The sequence below is a fragment of the Heterodontus francisci genome, chromosome 44 (genome assembly GCF_036365525.1).
Source record: "Heterodontus francisci isolate sHetFra1 chromosome 44, sHetFra1.hap1, whole genome shotgun sequence".
In the NCBI taxonomy this organism is placed as follows: Eukaryota; Metazoa; Chordata; class Chondrichthyes; order Heterodontiformes; family Heterodontidae; genus Heterodontus; species Heterodontus francisci.
In genome coordinates this window covers 16,339,021-16,355,402 of record NC_090414.1, presented here as the reverse complement: position 1 = coordinate 16,355,402, position 16,382 = coordinate 16,339,021, and the positions used below count along the sequence as shown (strand labels likewise).

The window sequence follows — 16,382 nt, the reverse complement described above, 5'->3', positions numbered from 1 at the left end:
TACTCAACAAACTATAAAAGATTCGTGAGTTTCCCCCACTCCATCAAAGCTGCTGAGATCTGACAGATGAGTGAGGAACACAGGGCAGCATTTATTGTCCATCTCTAATTGCCCTCGAGAAGGTGGTGGTGGTGAGCTGCCTTCTTGAACCGCTGCAGTCCGTGTGGGGTAAGTACACCTACAGTGCTGTTAGGGAGTTCCAGGATTTTGACCCAGCGACAGTGAAGGAACGGCCGATATAGTTCCAAGTCAGGATGGTGTGTGACTTGGAGGGGAACTTGCAGGTGGTGGTGTTCCCATGTATTTGCTGCCCTTGTCCTTCTAGTTGGTAGAGGTCGCTGGTTTGGAAGGTGCTATCGAAGGAGCCTTGGTGCGTTGCTGCAGTGCATCTTGTAGATGGTACACACTGCTGCCACTGTGCGTCAGTGGTGGAGGGAGTGAATGTTTGTAGATGGGGTGTCAGTCAAGCGGGCTGCTTTGTCCTGGATGGTGTCGAGCTTCTTGAGTATTTTTGGAGCTGCACCCATCCAGGCAAGTGGAGAGTATTCCATCACACTCCTGACTTGTGCCTTGTAGATGGTGGACAGGCTTTGGGGAGTCAGGAGGTGAGTTACTCACCACAGAATTCTGAGCCTCTGACCTGCTCTTGAAGCCACGGTATTTATGTGGCTGGTCCAGTTCAGTTTCTGGTCAATGGTAACCCCCAGAATTTTGATAATTGCCTTTGACAACTGAGCAATTTCAACGTCAAGCACATTACTGTGGGTGTGGAGTCACATGTAGGCCAGACCGGGTAAGGATGGCAGATTTCCTTCCCTGTAGGACATTAGTGAACCAGCCGGGTTTTTACGACAATTGACCACAGTTTCATGGCACCATTACTTAGACTAGCTTTCAATTCCAGAATGTTATTAATTAATTGAATTGATCCCATGGTGGGATTTGAACCGATGTCCCCAGGGGGGAAGCCTGTGTCTCTGGATCACTAGCTCAAAAAGTGGCTCAGTGGGGATCTCTATCTCCCTGTAGCTCAGAAGATCGTGGGTTTGATCCCCACTCCAGTGTGCTCCCAGTTCCAGTACTGGGAGAGTGCTGCACTGTCAGAGGTGCTGTCTTTCAGATGGGGCATAAATGCCCTATTTTTTTAAGATGTTGATTGAGGGCTAAATTTTGGCTCCCCAAGACACTGGCTGGAATCTGGAACGCACTGCCTGAGGGGCTGGTAGAGGCAGGAACCCTCACAACATTTAAGAAGTATTTTGATGAGCACTTGAAATGCCATAGCATACAAGGCTACGGGCCAAGTGCTGGAAAATGGGATTAGAACAGACACGATGGGCCGAAGGGCCTGTTTCTGTGCTGTATATCTCTATGACTCTAACTGAAGCAATAGGTTTGTTGCATCTGAGGCCCCTTCTCAGGTTAAAAAGACATCCCCTGTTTCCTCTTCCCACTCCAGGTTTTTCTCTTGCGCTACTTGGATGCGGGAACCGCCCGGACCCCCTCGTACGATGTTTAGACTCGCTGTAATCGGCCTCGCTTTCACCTGCGGCCTGCTGCAGTCTGAGGCCACTCCCCAAGGAGATGACCTTGAAACCGAGGACGCAGACAGAGTAAGTATTCCAACTGACATGCTGGGAAACTCGGCAGTGAGGAAGGGCGCTAAACGGGCCTTGAATTATGGGCAGGAAAGCACCTTTGAATGTCCTCATGGGTGGCTGTAATTGGAAGTGCAGCAGGGAGCTCCTCCCTGGTGCCTTGGCCAAATATTTAGGCCGCATTTAGTGACGTCACAAGTCCAGGAATGGAGGTGATTGGCTAATGCCTCCACCAATCACACCCGGAGAGCGCACCGATATAAGGGGCAGGGATTGGTTTTACGGATCTACTTTATTACAATCCTCCCCTGAGGGGATTTGGCCGTAACTTTACATTTGTTTCTGAACAAAGTAAGGGACAGGGATGATTCCTTCATTAACTGTTATCCTATTCCATTTCCCTGAATCCCAGCTATTGTCCCAGTTTAAGGAGTTTAAAGTGACATACAACAAGAACTACGACAAGGTGGAAGGTAAGAGATCATCTACTCTATTCTGTCATTCCCCCACCCCCCACTCTCCACTTGCCCCGCCCCCCCCCACCCCAACTTTCCACAATTTGCTCAGGAAGATCCCAGTTTGATCCCAGTCTCGTGCTGAATCGGCCAATCTCGGGCCGGCGGGAGGACGGCACAGCCAGCGGTTTCATGGAGCCTGGGATGAGGGACTGGGAAAATCACCCAGTGTTTCCCTCATTCCTGACCCCTGCTGACCTCACCAGTCTCAACATTTGCGGGGGGGGCGGGGGGGGAAGGCCAAGACGAGTGAAAGTGGGGAGGGGGGGTGCACTCCGTTCGTACTCTTGCTTAAATGTCAAATCGGGCCACCCCTAGCCCCCCCACCCCCGACTCTTACATGTTTGTTTTTTCTCTCTTGAATTTTGCTCGGCTGAAGAGGAGAAAAGGTTCCGGATCTTTGCGGAGAATCTCCAGAAAGCTAAAAAGATGCAGGACCAAGACAGAGGGTCTGCAGAGTACGGGATCACCAAATTCAGCGACATGTCAGGTAATGAACACTTGGCGGGATCTGGTGGAGGTTTCTCAGCCGTGCTGAGGCCCACTGACCGAGATCGGCCAAAGCCTGGTCACTGGTCAGTGAGAAGAGGCCTGGCCAAACCCTGTGCCCCACAGTGGGCCCCCCCACCCCCGAAGCCTCAACCGCCCCCAACGAGCAACACACTGCCCGCACCCCTAACCGACCTCCCCCTTGCCGTCCCTGGCCTTGCCGCCGATGGCTGGGTGCAGTCCCAGCAGGGGCCACTGCTCCCAGTGGCGCTGCTGGCACCAAAAGCTGCTGGCTCGCTGATTGGCCAGCAGCTCCCTTGGGCGGGGCTTCCTGCCTCAAGACCAATTAAAGGGCCTGAGGACCGAATAATCCCCGCCTGGCTCCTCTTTTCTAAGCCTCTTTCGTTTAATCGATGGCCGATTGATTTACGATAGAAACGTTTTTTCCAGCAAAGGCTGGGATTCTGTCCCCTTGACGGAAGGTCACTGGTGATTGTCCCGATTCTGGGGAACTGTCCCATAGTCGGAAGCTGTTGCCTATCTGGAGAGGACAGTGAAAATCGCACAGTGTGAAAGCCATTTCCTGCAGTAAGATAAAATCCCACACCGGTTTTTTTTTAAAAAACAAGACGTGCATTTATATATCGTCTTCCACAACCTCAGCAAGTCCCGAAGCTTTGATGTAAGAAACGCAGCAGCCAATTTGTGCACAGCAAGATCCCACAAACAGTGATAATGACCCAGACATCTGTTTTTTTTCAAAGTGAGGTTGGTTGAGGGTTAAATATTGGCCCCAGGACACCAGGGAGAACTCCCCGCCACCCCCCAGTTCTTCTTCCAATAGTGGCCGTGGGGTCTTTTACATCCACCCGAGAGGGCGGACGGGGGCCTTGGTTAAACACCTTATCTGAAAGGTGACCAGCTCCGGCGGTGCGGCACTCCCTCTACTCTGGCACCCGGAGTGCCGGCAGGGATGAGGGCTCAATTCTCCGGAGTGGGACTCAATCCCCACAGCTTTGTAATAAAGGCCAACATTCCATTTGCCTTCCTAATCACTTGCTGTATCTGCATACTAATCTTTTATGATTCATGTACCAGACCACTCAGATCCCTCTATACCACCGAGTTCTCTCTCCATTTAAATAATATACAGATTTTCTATTCTTCCTGTCAAAGGGGACAAGTTCATACTTTCCCACATTACACTCCATCTGCCAAATTTTTGCCCACTCACTTAATCTACCTCTCTCCTTTTGTAGACTCTTTACCTCCTCTCGACAACTTACTTTCCTTCCTATCTTGGTGTCATCAGCAAATTTGGCAACCATACATTCACTCCCTTCATCCAAGCCATTGATATAAATTGTAAACAGTTGAGGTCCCAGCACTGCTCCCTGTGACGCTCCACTAGTCACAGCATGCCAACCGGAAAAAGGCCCATTTATCCCTAATCTCTGCTTGCTGTTAGCTGACCAGTCCTTTATGCATGCTAATATGTTACCCCCTACACCATGAGCTCTTATTTTGTGTAGTAACCTTTGATTTACCACTATATTAAAAGACTTTTGGAAATCCAAGTATACTACATCTACAGGTTCCCCTTTATCCCACCTTGTTTGCCACTTCCTCAAAGAACTCTAATAAAAAGTTCAAATACGATTTCCCTTTCACAAAACCATGTTGGCTCTGCCTGATTGCATTATGATTTGCTAAATGGCCTGCTATTACCTCCTTAATAATGGATTCTAGCATTTTCCCTATGACAGATGTTAGGCTAACTGGTCTATAGTTTCTTGCTTTCTGTCTCCCTCCTTTCTTGAAATGAGGAGTTACATTCGCTATTTTTCAATCCGCTGGGACATATAGCACAGGAGGAGGCCATTCAGCCCATTGTCTCTCTGCTGGCCCTTTGAAAGAGCTCTCCAATTAGTCTTACTCCCCTGCTCTTTCCCCACAGCACTAAAAATTCCTCAAGTATTTACCCAATTCCCCTTTTTGAAAGTTACTATTGAATCTGCTTCCATCGCCCTTTCAGGCAGCACGTTCCAGATCACAACAACTGGCCGCTGACAAAGAAATTCTCCTCATCTCCCCCCTCTGGTTATTTTGCTGATTGTCTGAAATCTGTGTCCCTCTGGTTAATGACTCTCCTGCCACTGGAAGCAGTTTCTCCTCATGCACCCAATCAAAACCCCTCATGATTTTGAACGCCTCGATTAAATCTCCTCTTAACCGTCTCTGCTCTGAGGAGAACAATCCCAGCTTCTCTCAGTCTCTCCACATTAACTGAAGTCTCCCATGTACAGCTTTGCTTCTGACCAGCCATTGAGTTATAGAGCTTACTCCTGACTAACACAATAACGTGACTGTAGATCAGTTGAACTGTTTCCTAAATTGCTGTCGCTTTTCCCAGATGAAGAATTTGATGCATTTTACCTCAACCCGGAGATCAGCGAAAACAACTCCACCTGGCCAATGGAGGCCTACTTGTCAGCAGAGACTAAGCGGTTGGAAAACTTAACTGCTCCCTGTAGTTTTGATTGGCGGCAAAGAGGAGCAGTGACCTACGTTAGAAATCAGGTATAAGCAACAATTAAGATCTGAATATGTTTTTCCATTGAAGGGTAGGTCCAGTTACCAAGAGGGAGTGGAGTCCCACAAAGGAGATGTTTCTGATAGGGGATTGATGTTGAGTTCATCAAATACTCCCAGGACAGGTACAGCACGGGGCTGGATACAGAGTAAAGCTCCCTCTACACTGTCCCCATCAAATACTCCCAGGACAGGTACAGCACGGGGGTTAGATACAGAGTAAAGCTCCCTCTACACTGTCCCCATCAAACACTCCCAGGACAGGTACAGCACGGGTTAGATACAGAGTAAAGCTCCCTCTACACTGTCCCCATCAAATACTCCCAGGACAGGTACAGCACGGGGTTAGATACAGAGTAAAGCTCCCTCTACACTGTCTCCATCAAACACTCCCAGGACAGGTACAGCACGGGGCTGGATACAGAGTAAAGCTCCCTCTACACTGTCCCCATCAAACACCCCCAGGACAGGTACAGCACGGGGCTGGATACGGAGTAAAGCTCCCTCTACACTGTCCCCCATCAAACACTCCCAGGACAGGTACAGCACGGGGGTTAGATACAGAGTAAAGCTCCCTCTACACTGTCCCCATCAAACACTCCCAGGACAGGTACAGCACGGGGCTGGATACAGAGTAAAGCTCCCTCTACACTGTCCCCATCAAACAATCCCTCCTCTCTTGTTCCATATTCCACCCGAGTTGTTTTGCGATCTGTAGGAATAATTGACAATTCTGTTGACAATTTCTGCCAGATTAGGGGATCAGTTCTCCTCTGGGACCCATGAGTAATACTGCCCCAGTCTCCAATAACGAATGTTGCATTCATATAGCGCCTTTGAATTAGTGAAATGTTCGAAGGTGATGAACAGGAGCGGTCTATCAGCAAAATCTGACACCTGAGCCACACAAGGAGATATTCGGGACAGGTGACCAACAGCTCGGTCAAAGAGGTCGGATTTTAAGGAGCGTCTTAAAGGAGGAGAGAGAAAGAGGCGGAGAGGTTTCGGAAGGGAAGTCCTGAGCTTAGGGCCCCAGGAAGCTGAAGGCACGGCCACCAATGGTGGAGCGATGGGCAAAAGGCAGAGCGCTGGGGAAGGGGCAGAGATCTCGGAGGGATGTAGGGCTAACGGGGGAGGACGGTGTTCATAGAGATGGACGGTGTGTGGAGGGGGGGGGGTGTGAGGAGGTGGGGGGGGAAAGTGTTGTAGAGGTGGGGGGGCGTCACAGAGGTTGTGGGGGTCGTGGGAATGAGGGCGAACCGGTCCTCTGGCAGCTAAACCGCTAATGTGCTCTCTCGTTGATCTGCAGAAAAGGTGTGGATCATGCTGGGCGTTTGCAACCATTGCCAACATTGAGTCCATGTGGTATATCAGGAGAAAGAAGCTCATAGTTTTGTCAGAGCAAGGTAATACATCACTTTAAATTGGGCTGCCCAGCTGGTTCAGGGGCCATCACCATGACTGGAGTCTGGACAACCTTTTTAATTGATTCCTCTCTCATGCAGAGCTGCTCGATTGTGATTCCTGGGACAGGGCCTGCAAAGGAGGCTACCCTTACACTGCTTTCAACGCCATCATAAGCTTAGGTAAGGAAATCAGGGGCAGAAAGAGAAATGAAGGGAGGGAGCGGAAGATTGGGTGGCGAGAGAGAGAGAAAGAAAGACAGATTGGAAAAGTTAGAAAAAAGAAACGCAAAATTTTAAACGTTTTTTTAAAAAAAAAAGGTCGTTCAGCTGAGACTCCGCAGTTTAAATTGTTCCCTTTCTGGGCCAGAGAGGTTGAGTGGCAGTGCAGGAAGATAATTCTCCACATTAGAAGTCTCCTTACGCTGTTAAGTACCAGACCTAGCTTCACAGGTCATTATTAATGCCACAATGATCGCTGCCATTGGCCCAGCAGATTCTGGTCACTTGGCCGCCTTGTTATATTCATGCCGGACATTTGAGCAAGACCAGCATTTATTGCTATTGGGAAGGTGGTGGACAACAACAAATTTCATTTATATAGCGCCTTTTAACGTAGGAATACATCCCAGGCGCTTCACAGGAGAAGTATAAAGCTAAATTTGACCCCGAGCCACATAATTAGGGTCAGGCGACCAAAAGCTCGGTCAAGGAGGTCGGTTTTAAGGAGTGTCTTAAAGGAGGAGAGAGAGAGAGAGAGGCGGAGAGAGAGAGAGAGAGAGGCGGAGAGAGAGAGAGAGAGGCGGAGAGAGAGAGAGAGAGAGGCGGAGAGAGAGAGAGAGAGGCGGAGAGGTTCAGGGAGGGAATTCCAGAGCTTAGGGCCCCCAGGCAGCTGAAGGCCCGGCCGCCAAGGGCGGAGCGATGGGAATCGGGGGATGGACAAGAGGGTGGAAATGGAGGAGCCGAGAGATCTCGGAGGGTTGTGGGGAGGGGTGGGTGGGGGGGGGGGGTGTTGGGGGTTACAGAGATAGGGAGAGGGGGCCATGGAGGGAGTTTTACACTAACCAATATGTCATTGAAGCATATCCTCCCTTACAGCAATGTGTGTTCTTGATATTAACAGGGGGAGTAATGCGTCAAGTGGACTACAGGTATAAAGCCTTAAAGGGTTCCTGCACCTTCAGACGTTCAAGGGCTGTTGTTAAAATTACGACCTATCATAACATCCGCTCGCATGAAGTGGGTGAGTTTCCGTTCCCGTGCCGATTCCAACACGGGTCAGCGTTTGAGCAGGAGGGGAGACGCGAACACCCAGCCTGCCCGTCACCCTTACCCCCGACGCAGCGACACTTTCCCCCGCCTCACCCCCATTCACAAACTGAGGAGAAGCCGCGAGCGATGACCTGCGCTTCTCGAGGCGCACAACCTCACGATGGCCGCCCCTCCCTCCACAGCCTGCAATGAGATGACGAGCAGTTCCTCTGTTTGTATGTGTTACCTGGGGCTCTAATATTCATCTCCCTCTCTTTTTCAGAAATGAAAGCGTGGGTCGCTCAAAAAGGCCCAATCATCATTCAGATGAACGCTGCAGCCATGAAGGTAACACTCTGTTCATTCCTCCCCGTTCCTTACGTCATGCATGAGCTCCAGCACAACCCCCTCCCCCCGGACCCCCGGCTGCACCAGCGACACGCCGCCATTAACCGGGCACATCGGCCACTAAGTAGGCCGGGCCGGAGGCTGCTTCTACCTCTCGGGCCTGCTGACGTCAACCGGGAGCAATCCTGAATTGGTAGGCCCGAGGCCCACAGCTGGGCCTCAAGGCCCCTCATTTTACGCCAGGCCGGCCAGCTGCAGCAGCCTGCTGGGCTTGGCCGGAGAAGAGGAGCTCCCGTTTTGCACTGGTGTGGGCGGAAAGGAGGGGCCGCCCGTGGTTGGCAGGGGTGGGGACCCCAGTTGGGAGTGAGGCCAAGAGAGAACGGCGGGGTTGGTGGGGGAGGGGGAGAGCAGAGTGAATCGTAAGTCAGTCGAGGATACAGAGGGGTGCCAGCAGTAGTAATGGAGATAGCTACAAAGCTATGTGCACGTATTGGAAGGAGGTAAGAAGGGAAGGGACACGGGAACAGGCGGAGGCCATTCAGCCCCTCGAGCCGGTTCTAACATTCAATGAGATCATAGTTGATTTGTGACCTAACTCCATTTACTCACCTTTAACAAATATCCCTTAATACCTCTGGTTAACAACAATCTACCAATCTCCGATTTAACATTTACAATTGATCCAGCATCGATTGCCGTTTGTGGAAGAGAGTTCCAAACTTCTACCACCCTTTGTGTGTGGAAGTGTTTCCTCATTTCACTCCTGAAAGGTCTGGCTCTCATTTTTAGACTCTGCCCCCTCGTCCTGGACTCCCCCAACCAGCGGAAATCGTTTCTCTCCATCGACCCTATCAGTGCCCCTTAATATCTTGGAATCTTTGATCAGATCACCCGCTAACCTTCTAAATTTCAGGGAATACAAGCCTAGTTGGTGTCATCTCTCCTCGTAATTTGACCCTTGGAGTCCAGGTATCATTCTGGTCAATCTACACTGCACTCCCTCCAAGGCCAATATATCCTTGCTAAGGTGTGGTGCCCAGAACTGATGCCCACAGATTCCCATGAGTGAGTACAATGGACAAGGAATGCACAGAGACATTGAAGGGAGGTTGGCCAGGGGTAGGTGACATGGTGAGATAGTTGGCATCAAGACCAGAGGATGCAATTGATCATATCTATATTCTGCCGAGTCTTGCTGAGACTGGCACAGCCATTGGTGACCTCCCTACAATGGGTCTTCTGCAACATGAGTTCTTACCCATGGATGAAGGGGTGATGTTCAGTCCTTGATAAGCAAAGGGTTTTAACCAGAGGTCTCAGAGTTTCCTCATCTGAGATAAAGCACGAATGACAACATCCCATCATTCCTGCACTTCAGGTGGAAGGCTGTAATGACAATGTCCATGAGAAACACAACTGAAGCTGATCTAATCCATCCTTTGGTTTTCTTTAGGGTTACAAGAGAGGTATAGCCAGGCCTTTCTCATGTTACTGCAGTCCGTGGAAGCTGAATCATGTGGTACTCATTGTAGGATACGGTGTTTGTAAGTGTTGTTTACTAATCCCCTAACTCAACGAATAGGCAAGAGCGGTGGGGGGGGGTGGGCGGGGGGGGGGGGGGAGGGGGGGCTGCAATCACAGCAATTGAGCAATTTGGTGTTTTCTGACTGGGGTTTGACTCTGCATCCCTTCTCTGCTCATTTCTCAAGAGGGCTGGGAAGGAAGGGGTGATGAAAACCCAAGCCCCGATCCCAGCATCCGAGGTGAGGCCAGCAAGGAGCAGCAACGGCGTCTGCCCTGTGTCAGCCACTGGAGAGAGACGGGTCCTCTCTTTCTTCGCAAACGGCATCCTCATCGTTGCTTGCCACTGACAGAAAGTCGACTCATGTTGACACGAATGTGCACAGAAAGCCCCCACAAAACAGCGCTGCGATAATAATGATCTCACCTGCTTTTTACTGATGTTGGTGGAGGGATAAATATTGGCCCCAGGACACAGGGAAAACTACCCCCCCCACCGCACCCCGGCTCTTCTTCCAATAGTGGCCGTGGGATATTTTACATCCACCTGAGAGGGCAGATGGGGTTTAAAGTCTCATCAGAAAGATGGCATCTCTGACAGTGCAGCACTCTCTCAGTACTGACCCTCCGACAGTGTTATACGCCCTCAGTACTGACCCTCCGACAGTGCAGCACTCCCTCAGTACAGACCCTCCGACAGTGCAGCACTCCCTCAGTACTGACCCAACGACAGTGTTGCACGCCCTCAGTACTGACCTTCCGACAGTGCAGCACTCTCTCAGTACTGACCCTCCGACAGTGCAGCACTCCCTCAGTACTGACCCTCCGACAGTGCAGCACTTCCTCAGTACTGACCCAATGACAGTGCAGCACTCCCTCAGTACTGACCCTCCGACAGTGCAGCACTCCCTCAGTACTGACCCTCCGACAGTGCAGCACTCCCTCAGTACTGACCCTCCGACAGTGCAGCACTCTCTCAGTACTGACGCTCTGACAGTGCAGCACTCCCTCAGTACTGCCCCTCCGACAGTGCAGCAGGCTCTCAGTACTGACTCTCCGACAGTACAGCACTCCCTCAGTACTGACCCTCCGACAGTGCAGCACTCCCTCAGTACTGACCCTCTGACAATGCAGCACTCTCTCATTACTGACCCTCTGACAGTGCAGCACTCCCTCAGTACTGACCCTCTGACAATGCAGCACTCTCTCATTACTGACCCTCTGACAGTGCAGCACTCTCTCAGTACTGACCCTCTGACAGTGTAGCACTCTCTCAGTATTGAACCTTTGACAGTGCAGCACTCTCTCAGTACTGACCCTCCGACAGTGCAGCACTCCCTCAGTACTGACCCTCCGACAGTGCAGCACTCCCTCAGTAGTGACCCTCCGACAGTGCAGCACTCCTTCAGTACTGACCCTCCGACAGTGCAGCACTCCCTCAGTACTGACCCTCCGACAGTGCAGCACTCCCTCAGTACTGACCCTCCGACAATGCAGCACTCCCTCAGTACTGACGCTCCGACAGTGCAGCGCTCCCTCAGTACTGATCCTCCGACAGTGCAGCACTCCCTCAGTACTGACCCTCCGACAGTGCAGCATTCCCTCAGTACTGACCCTCCAACAGTGCAGCACTCCCTCAGTACTGACCCTCCGACAATGCAGCACTCCCTCAGTACTGACCCTCCGACAGTGCAGCGCTCCCTCAGTACTGATCCTCCGACAGTGCAGCACTCCCTCGGTACTGACCCTCTGACAATGCAGCACTCCCTCAGTACTGACTCTGCGACAGTGCAGCACTCCCTCAGTGCTGACTCTGCGACAGTGCGGCACTCCCTCAGTACTGACCTTCCGACAGTGCAGCACTCCCTCAGCACTGACCCTCCGACAGTGCAGCACTCCCTCAGTACTGACCCTCCGACAGTGCAGCACTCCCTCAGTACTGACCCTCCAAAAGTGCAGCACTCCCTCAGTACTGACCCTCTGACAGTGTAGCACTCCCTCAGTACTGACCCTCCAAAAGTGCAGTACTCCCTCAGTACTGACCCTCTGACAGTGTAGCACTCCCTCAGTACTGACCCTCTGATAGTGCAGCACTCCCTTAGTCCTGACCCTCCGAAAGTGCAGCACTCCCTCAGTACTGACCCTCCGACAGTGCAGCACTCCCTCAGTAGTGACCCTCCGACAGTGCAGCACTCCCTCAGTACTGACCCTCCGACAATGCAGCACTCCCTCAGTACTGACCCTCCGACAGTGCAGCGCTCCCTCAGTACTGATCCTCCAACAGTGCAGCACTCCCTCGGTACTGACCCTCTGACAATGCAGCACTCCCTCAGTACTGACTCTGCGACAGTGCAGCACTCCCTCAGTACTGACTCTGCGACAGTGCGGCGCTCCCTCAGTACTGACCCTCCAAAAGTGCAGCACTCCCTCAGTACTGACCCTCTGACAGTGTAGCACTCCTTCAGTTCTGACCCTCTGATAGTGCAGCACTCCCTCAGTACTGACCCTCTGACAGTGCAGCACTCTCTCAGTACTGACCCTCTGACAGTGCAGCCCTCCCTCAGTTCTGACCCTCTGACAGTGCAGCACTCTCTCAGTACTGACCCTCCGACAGTGCAGCACTCTCTCAGTACTGACCCTCCGACAGTGCAGCACTCCCTCAGTACTGACCCTCCGACAGTGCAGCACTCCCTCAGTACTGACCCTCCGACAATGCAGCACTCCCTCAGTACTGACCCTCCGACAGTGCAGCGCCCCCTCAGTACTGATCCTCCGACAGTGCAGCACTCCCTCGGTACTGACCCTCTGACAATGCAGCACTCCCTCAGTACTGACTCTGCGACAGTGCAGCACTCCCTCAGTACTGACTCTGCGACAGTGCGGCACTCCCTCAGTACTGTCCTTCCGACAGTGCAGCACTCCCTCAGCACTGACCCTCCGACAGTGCAGCACTCCCTCAGTACTGACCCTCCGACAGTGCAGCACTCCCTCAGTACTGACCCTCCAAAAGTGCAGCACTCCCTCAATACTGCCCCTCTGACAGTGTAGCACTCCCTCAGTACTGACCCTCTGATAGTGCAGCACTCCCTCAGTCCTGACCCTCCGATACTGCAGCACTCCCTCAGTACTGACCTTCCGACAGTGCAGCACTCCCTCAGCACTGACCCTCCGACAGTGCAGCACTCCCTCAGTACTGACCCTCCGACAGTGCAGCACTCCCTCAGTACTGACCCTCCAAAAGTGCAGCACTCCCTCAGTACTGACCCTCTGACAGTGCAGCACTCCCTCAGTACTGACCCTCCGACAGTGCAGCACTCCCACAGTAGTGACCCTCCGACAGTGCAGCACTCCCTCAGTACAGACCCTCCGACAGTGCAGCACTCCCTCAGTACTGATCCTCCGACAGTGCAGCACTCCCTCAGTACTGACCCTCCGACAGTGCAGCACTCCCTCAGTACTGACCCTGTGACAGTGCAGCACTCCCTCAGTACTGACCCTCCGACAGTGCAGCACTCCCTCAGTACTGACCCTGTGACAGTGCGGCACTCCCTCAGTACTGACCCTGTGACAGTGCAGCACTCCCTCAGTACTGACCCTCCGACAGTGCAGCACTCCCTCAGTACTGACCCTGTGACAGTGCAGTACTCCCTCAGTACTGACCCTGTGACAGTGCAGCACTCTCTCAGTACTGACCCTGTGACAGTGCAGCACTCCCTCCGTACTGACCCTGTGACAGTGCAGCACTCCCTCAGTACTGACCCTGTGACAGTGCAGCACTCCCTCAGTACTGCCCTGCTATCCGTCCTGCGTGGGAAAGCCAGTCCCAGCCAAGTGCTCTGTGAATAATTCTCTGCCATTTTTCATACTCTTCCTTGGCGAATTTCAAAGGTCAGCCACAGTGCAGAGGCAAAGTGTTCCACCAATAGGAAGGCCTTCCACGCAACCTCAGAACTTGTATCTATCGCACCTTCCACAACCACGGGACGTCCCAAAGCGCTTTCCAGCCAATGACGCCTTTCTTTTGACATCTTGCTCCTGTTGTGATGCACGAAACATGGCAGCCCGTTCGCAAGACAAAAAACTCGTGCTATTTTCCCCTTCTGCTCCTTTGAAGCAAAATTGAGGGATGACTCTCCATTCGGGGCGTTACAGGAATGACAGTGGGCAATAATTCTCCTTCCCTCAAATCTAAATTGATCGCTTTTGGCCAGACGTTGAAGTCACAATTTGCCTCACCCTTCCCATTTAATATTTTAAATATTGCAATGGGGCAAAGCTTTCTCTAATCCTTCCTACCCCCATCTCCAGCCCTCACACTGCATGGTCCAGTGATCTCCTGAGGGTTGGTGAATCGAACTGGGCACAACAGCACAAGGCTGCTCTCTGACCTCATGGGGCAGCCCAGCCTTCTCGTCCCCTTGCCCACACAGGATTGCTCTGTTAAATCGTTCAGGAATTAAACTTTGACCGCGGTGAAATGTTCCCAAGTGGCACTGGTCTCCGGGAAGACTATTTCATCGGCTCGACAGCCAGGAACAGAAACGAGGTCTCGTCCACTGACTGTGTGTTCCTCTCTCATTCGTTACAGCGCGAGGCCTACCGTACTGGATCATCAAGAACAGCTGGGGCGCCAACTGGGGAGAGAAGGTTAGTGGTTTCCATTGGCACATAGGTCGGAGGAGGAGGCCATTCAGCCCCTCGAACCACTCAGTTCGCTCATACTCGATCTGTATCTTAACTCCCATCTCCCCACCTTGGTTCCGTAACCCTTGCGTGCAGGCGAGAGAACTACCACCTGCAAAGTATCCATGGACCCCTGAGTGATGACTCTGGGGGTGCGAAAGGGATCTCCTGGTGGCGCCTAGAATCGAATCGCACAAAGGGAGGCCATTCAGCCCTTGGTGCCTGTGTCAGCTCTTTGAGACACCTCTCCAATTAGTCCCACTTTATCCTCCTCCCTGCCATCCTGGGAAATTTCATCAGTCCCGTGGATTGTAGAGGACCGTTCTGGTTTCCCAGGAGCCTGCCAGAGATTGTCCTCCCCGTGGTAGGGTGGGACACAAAGCAGCAGTCGATCCGTCGGGAGAGCGGGATCCTTTACCACTGACCTAGGTGTGACCTCAGTGGAGGGAGCATGTTTGGTCAAGTGGACACTATTAACGACCCCGCAGATCTTTGGGAACCTCACCAATTGAATCCCCAATCACAGGGGTAAATGGGAAAGGGATTGATCGACTGGAATTCTGTCAATGGGAGTAAGACTGCAGTGCTCTCTCTCTCTCTCTCTATTTATATTACATGAAGATATCATTCCCCATTCCCAGAAAACTCCATTTCTAGTGGACGGGAGTAGTGGTCACCCAAGTCACTTTATCCGCTCTCCTTTATTGTCAACAGGGATACTTCCGTATCTACCGAGGAGAGAATTCATGCGGATTGAACAGGTTTCCCTGCTCTTCCTTCGTTAGTTAAAAGAGTTGAGGAAGGCACGATGAAACGCTGGCAAGAGCTGAGCTATTCAACTACGTGCAGCGTTCCGAAGTTTAGCATTCGCATTTGCAGCTTAACGCACCTTCTGTACACCAAGGGGAATTCTGCGACACGAGATCTCGCCAAAGCACCTCGCAAAGCCAGTGTTGTGTTGTTGCCCGATCAGCTAAGTGTGAGATGTTACACCGGTATTAGGCAGAGTCTGACCAGCAGATTAGTGTACTCATCGCAAAGCTTGTAGCCCAGTTACTGATCCAAACAGCAATTGGTTCCAAGCGGGAAAGCCAGATATCTTGACCAACAATAGAGGTTTTCAGCTTTGGGAGTTAACTTGTACTACTAACCGCCAAACCAGCAGTAAGTGGGAAAGAAATTGGTCCATTGGAATTCTGGTTAGTGGGAAGGGACTGGTTCATTGGAATTCTGGCCATTGGGAAGGGACTGGTTTCTTGGAATTCTGGCCAATGGGAAGGGACTGGTTCATTGGAATTCTGGCCAATGGGAAGGGACTGGTTCATTGGAATTCTGGCCAATGGGAAGGGACTGGTTCATTGGAATTCTGGCCAATGGGAAGGGACTGGTTCATTGGAATTCTGGCCAATGGGAAGGGACTGGTTCATTGGAATTGTATCGAATGGGAAGGGACTGGTTCATTGTAATTGCTGTTATCTAATTTGGCGTGACTGTACTTGGCTCTCAGCTTCTGCAACAGCTTAATAAAGCAATGAGCATCAAAGTGACTGGAGTTATTTTGTGATCACCATCTCCAGGGGGCCCAGTCAGCTAATGGCCCCATCCATTGACGTGCCGCGTTTGAGAAATGGGAGAACAAAACAAACTGAAATGAATTCCCCGGGATCTGAAACTCCAGGTACCTGGGACGGAGTTGCAGGCTGGGATCTCATTGAGGTGATACAGAGCAGGACTCCGGGTCACTCACTGGAGAGGTCAATAATCCCACTCTGTGTCCCAGATGTGGAGGGAGGCTCATAGGGGGCATAAACACCAGCATGGAGCAGATGGGCGGAATGGCCTGTTTCTGTACCGTCTCTCCTATGTAATTCCACATTTTAAATACTAGCAAGGGTGGGTTTTGGTCCTAACGCTGTGGGTTTTCCCAACTCCAAAGTGTCCTTTTCCTTTTCCCCGTTATTCCACCCTGAGCTCGGAAAAGG

The 16,382-nt window shown here is 51.8% G+C and overlaps 1 protein-coding gene across 1 annotated transcript; it reads left to right on the top strand.

The window, feature by feature from the left end:
* Window positions 1-46: 46 nt before the first annotated feature.
* On the top strand, window positions 47-15,943 carry LOC137356049 (cathepsin F-like). Its single transcript, XM_068021786.1, has 12 exons — window positions 47-168; window positions 1,460-1,613; window positions 2,011-2,071; window positions 2,493-2,603; window positions 5,016-5,182; window positions 6,504-6,600; window positions 6,700-6,780; window positions 7,721-7,840; window positions 8,132-8,196; window positions 9,650-9,740; window positions 14,306-14,364; window positions 15,115-15,943. Exons 2-12 carry the CDS (start codon window positions 1,482-1,484, stop codon window positions 15,187-15,189), a joined length of 1,059 nt encoding a protein of 352 aa, XP_067877887.1. The 5' UTR covers window positions 47-168; window positions 1,460-1,481; the 3' UTR covers window positions 15,190-15,943.
* The last annotated feature ends 439 nt before the right edge of the window (window positions 15,944-16,382 follow it).

What these genes read in the sequence shown, in the direction of transcription:
- LOC137356049 (XM_068021786.1), top strand. Translation starts at nt 1,482, where the DNA reads ATGCGGGAACCGCCCGGACCCCCTCGTACGATGTTTAGACTCGCTGTA. An exon ending in GAACTACGACAAGGTGGAAG is followed by an intron (nt 2,072 to 2,492) that starts GTAAGAGATCAT and finishes GCTCGGCTGAAG; the next exon opens with AGGAGAAAAGGTTCCGGATC. An exon ending in TGAACGCTGCAGCCATGAAG is followed by an intron (nt 8,197 to 9,649) that starts GTAACACTCTGT and finishes GGTTTTCTTTAG; the next exon opens with GGTTACAAGAGAGGTATAGC.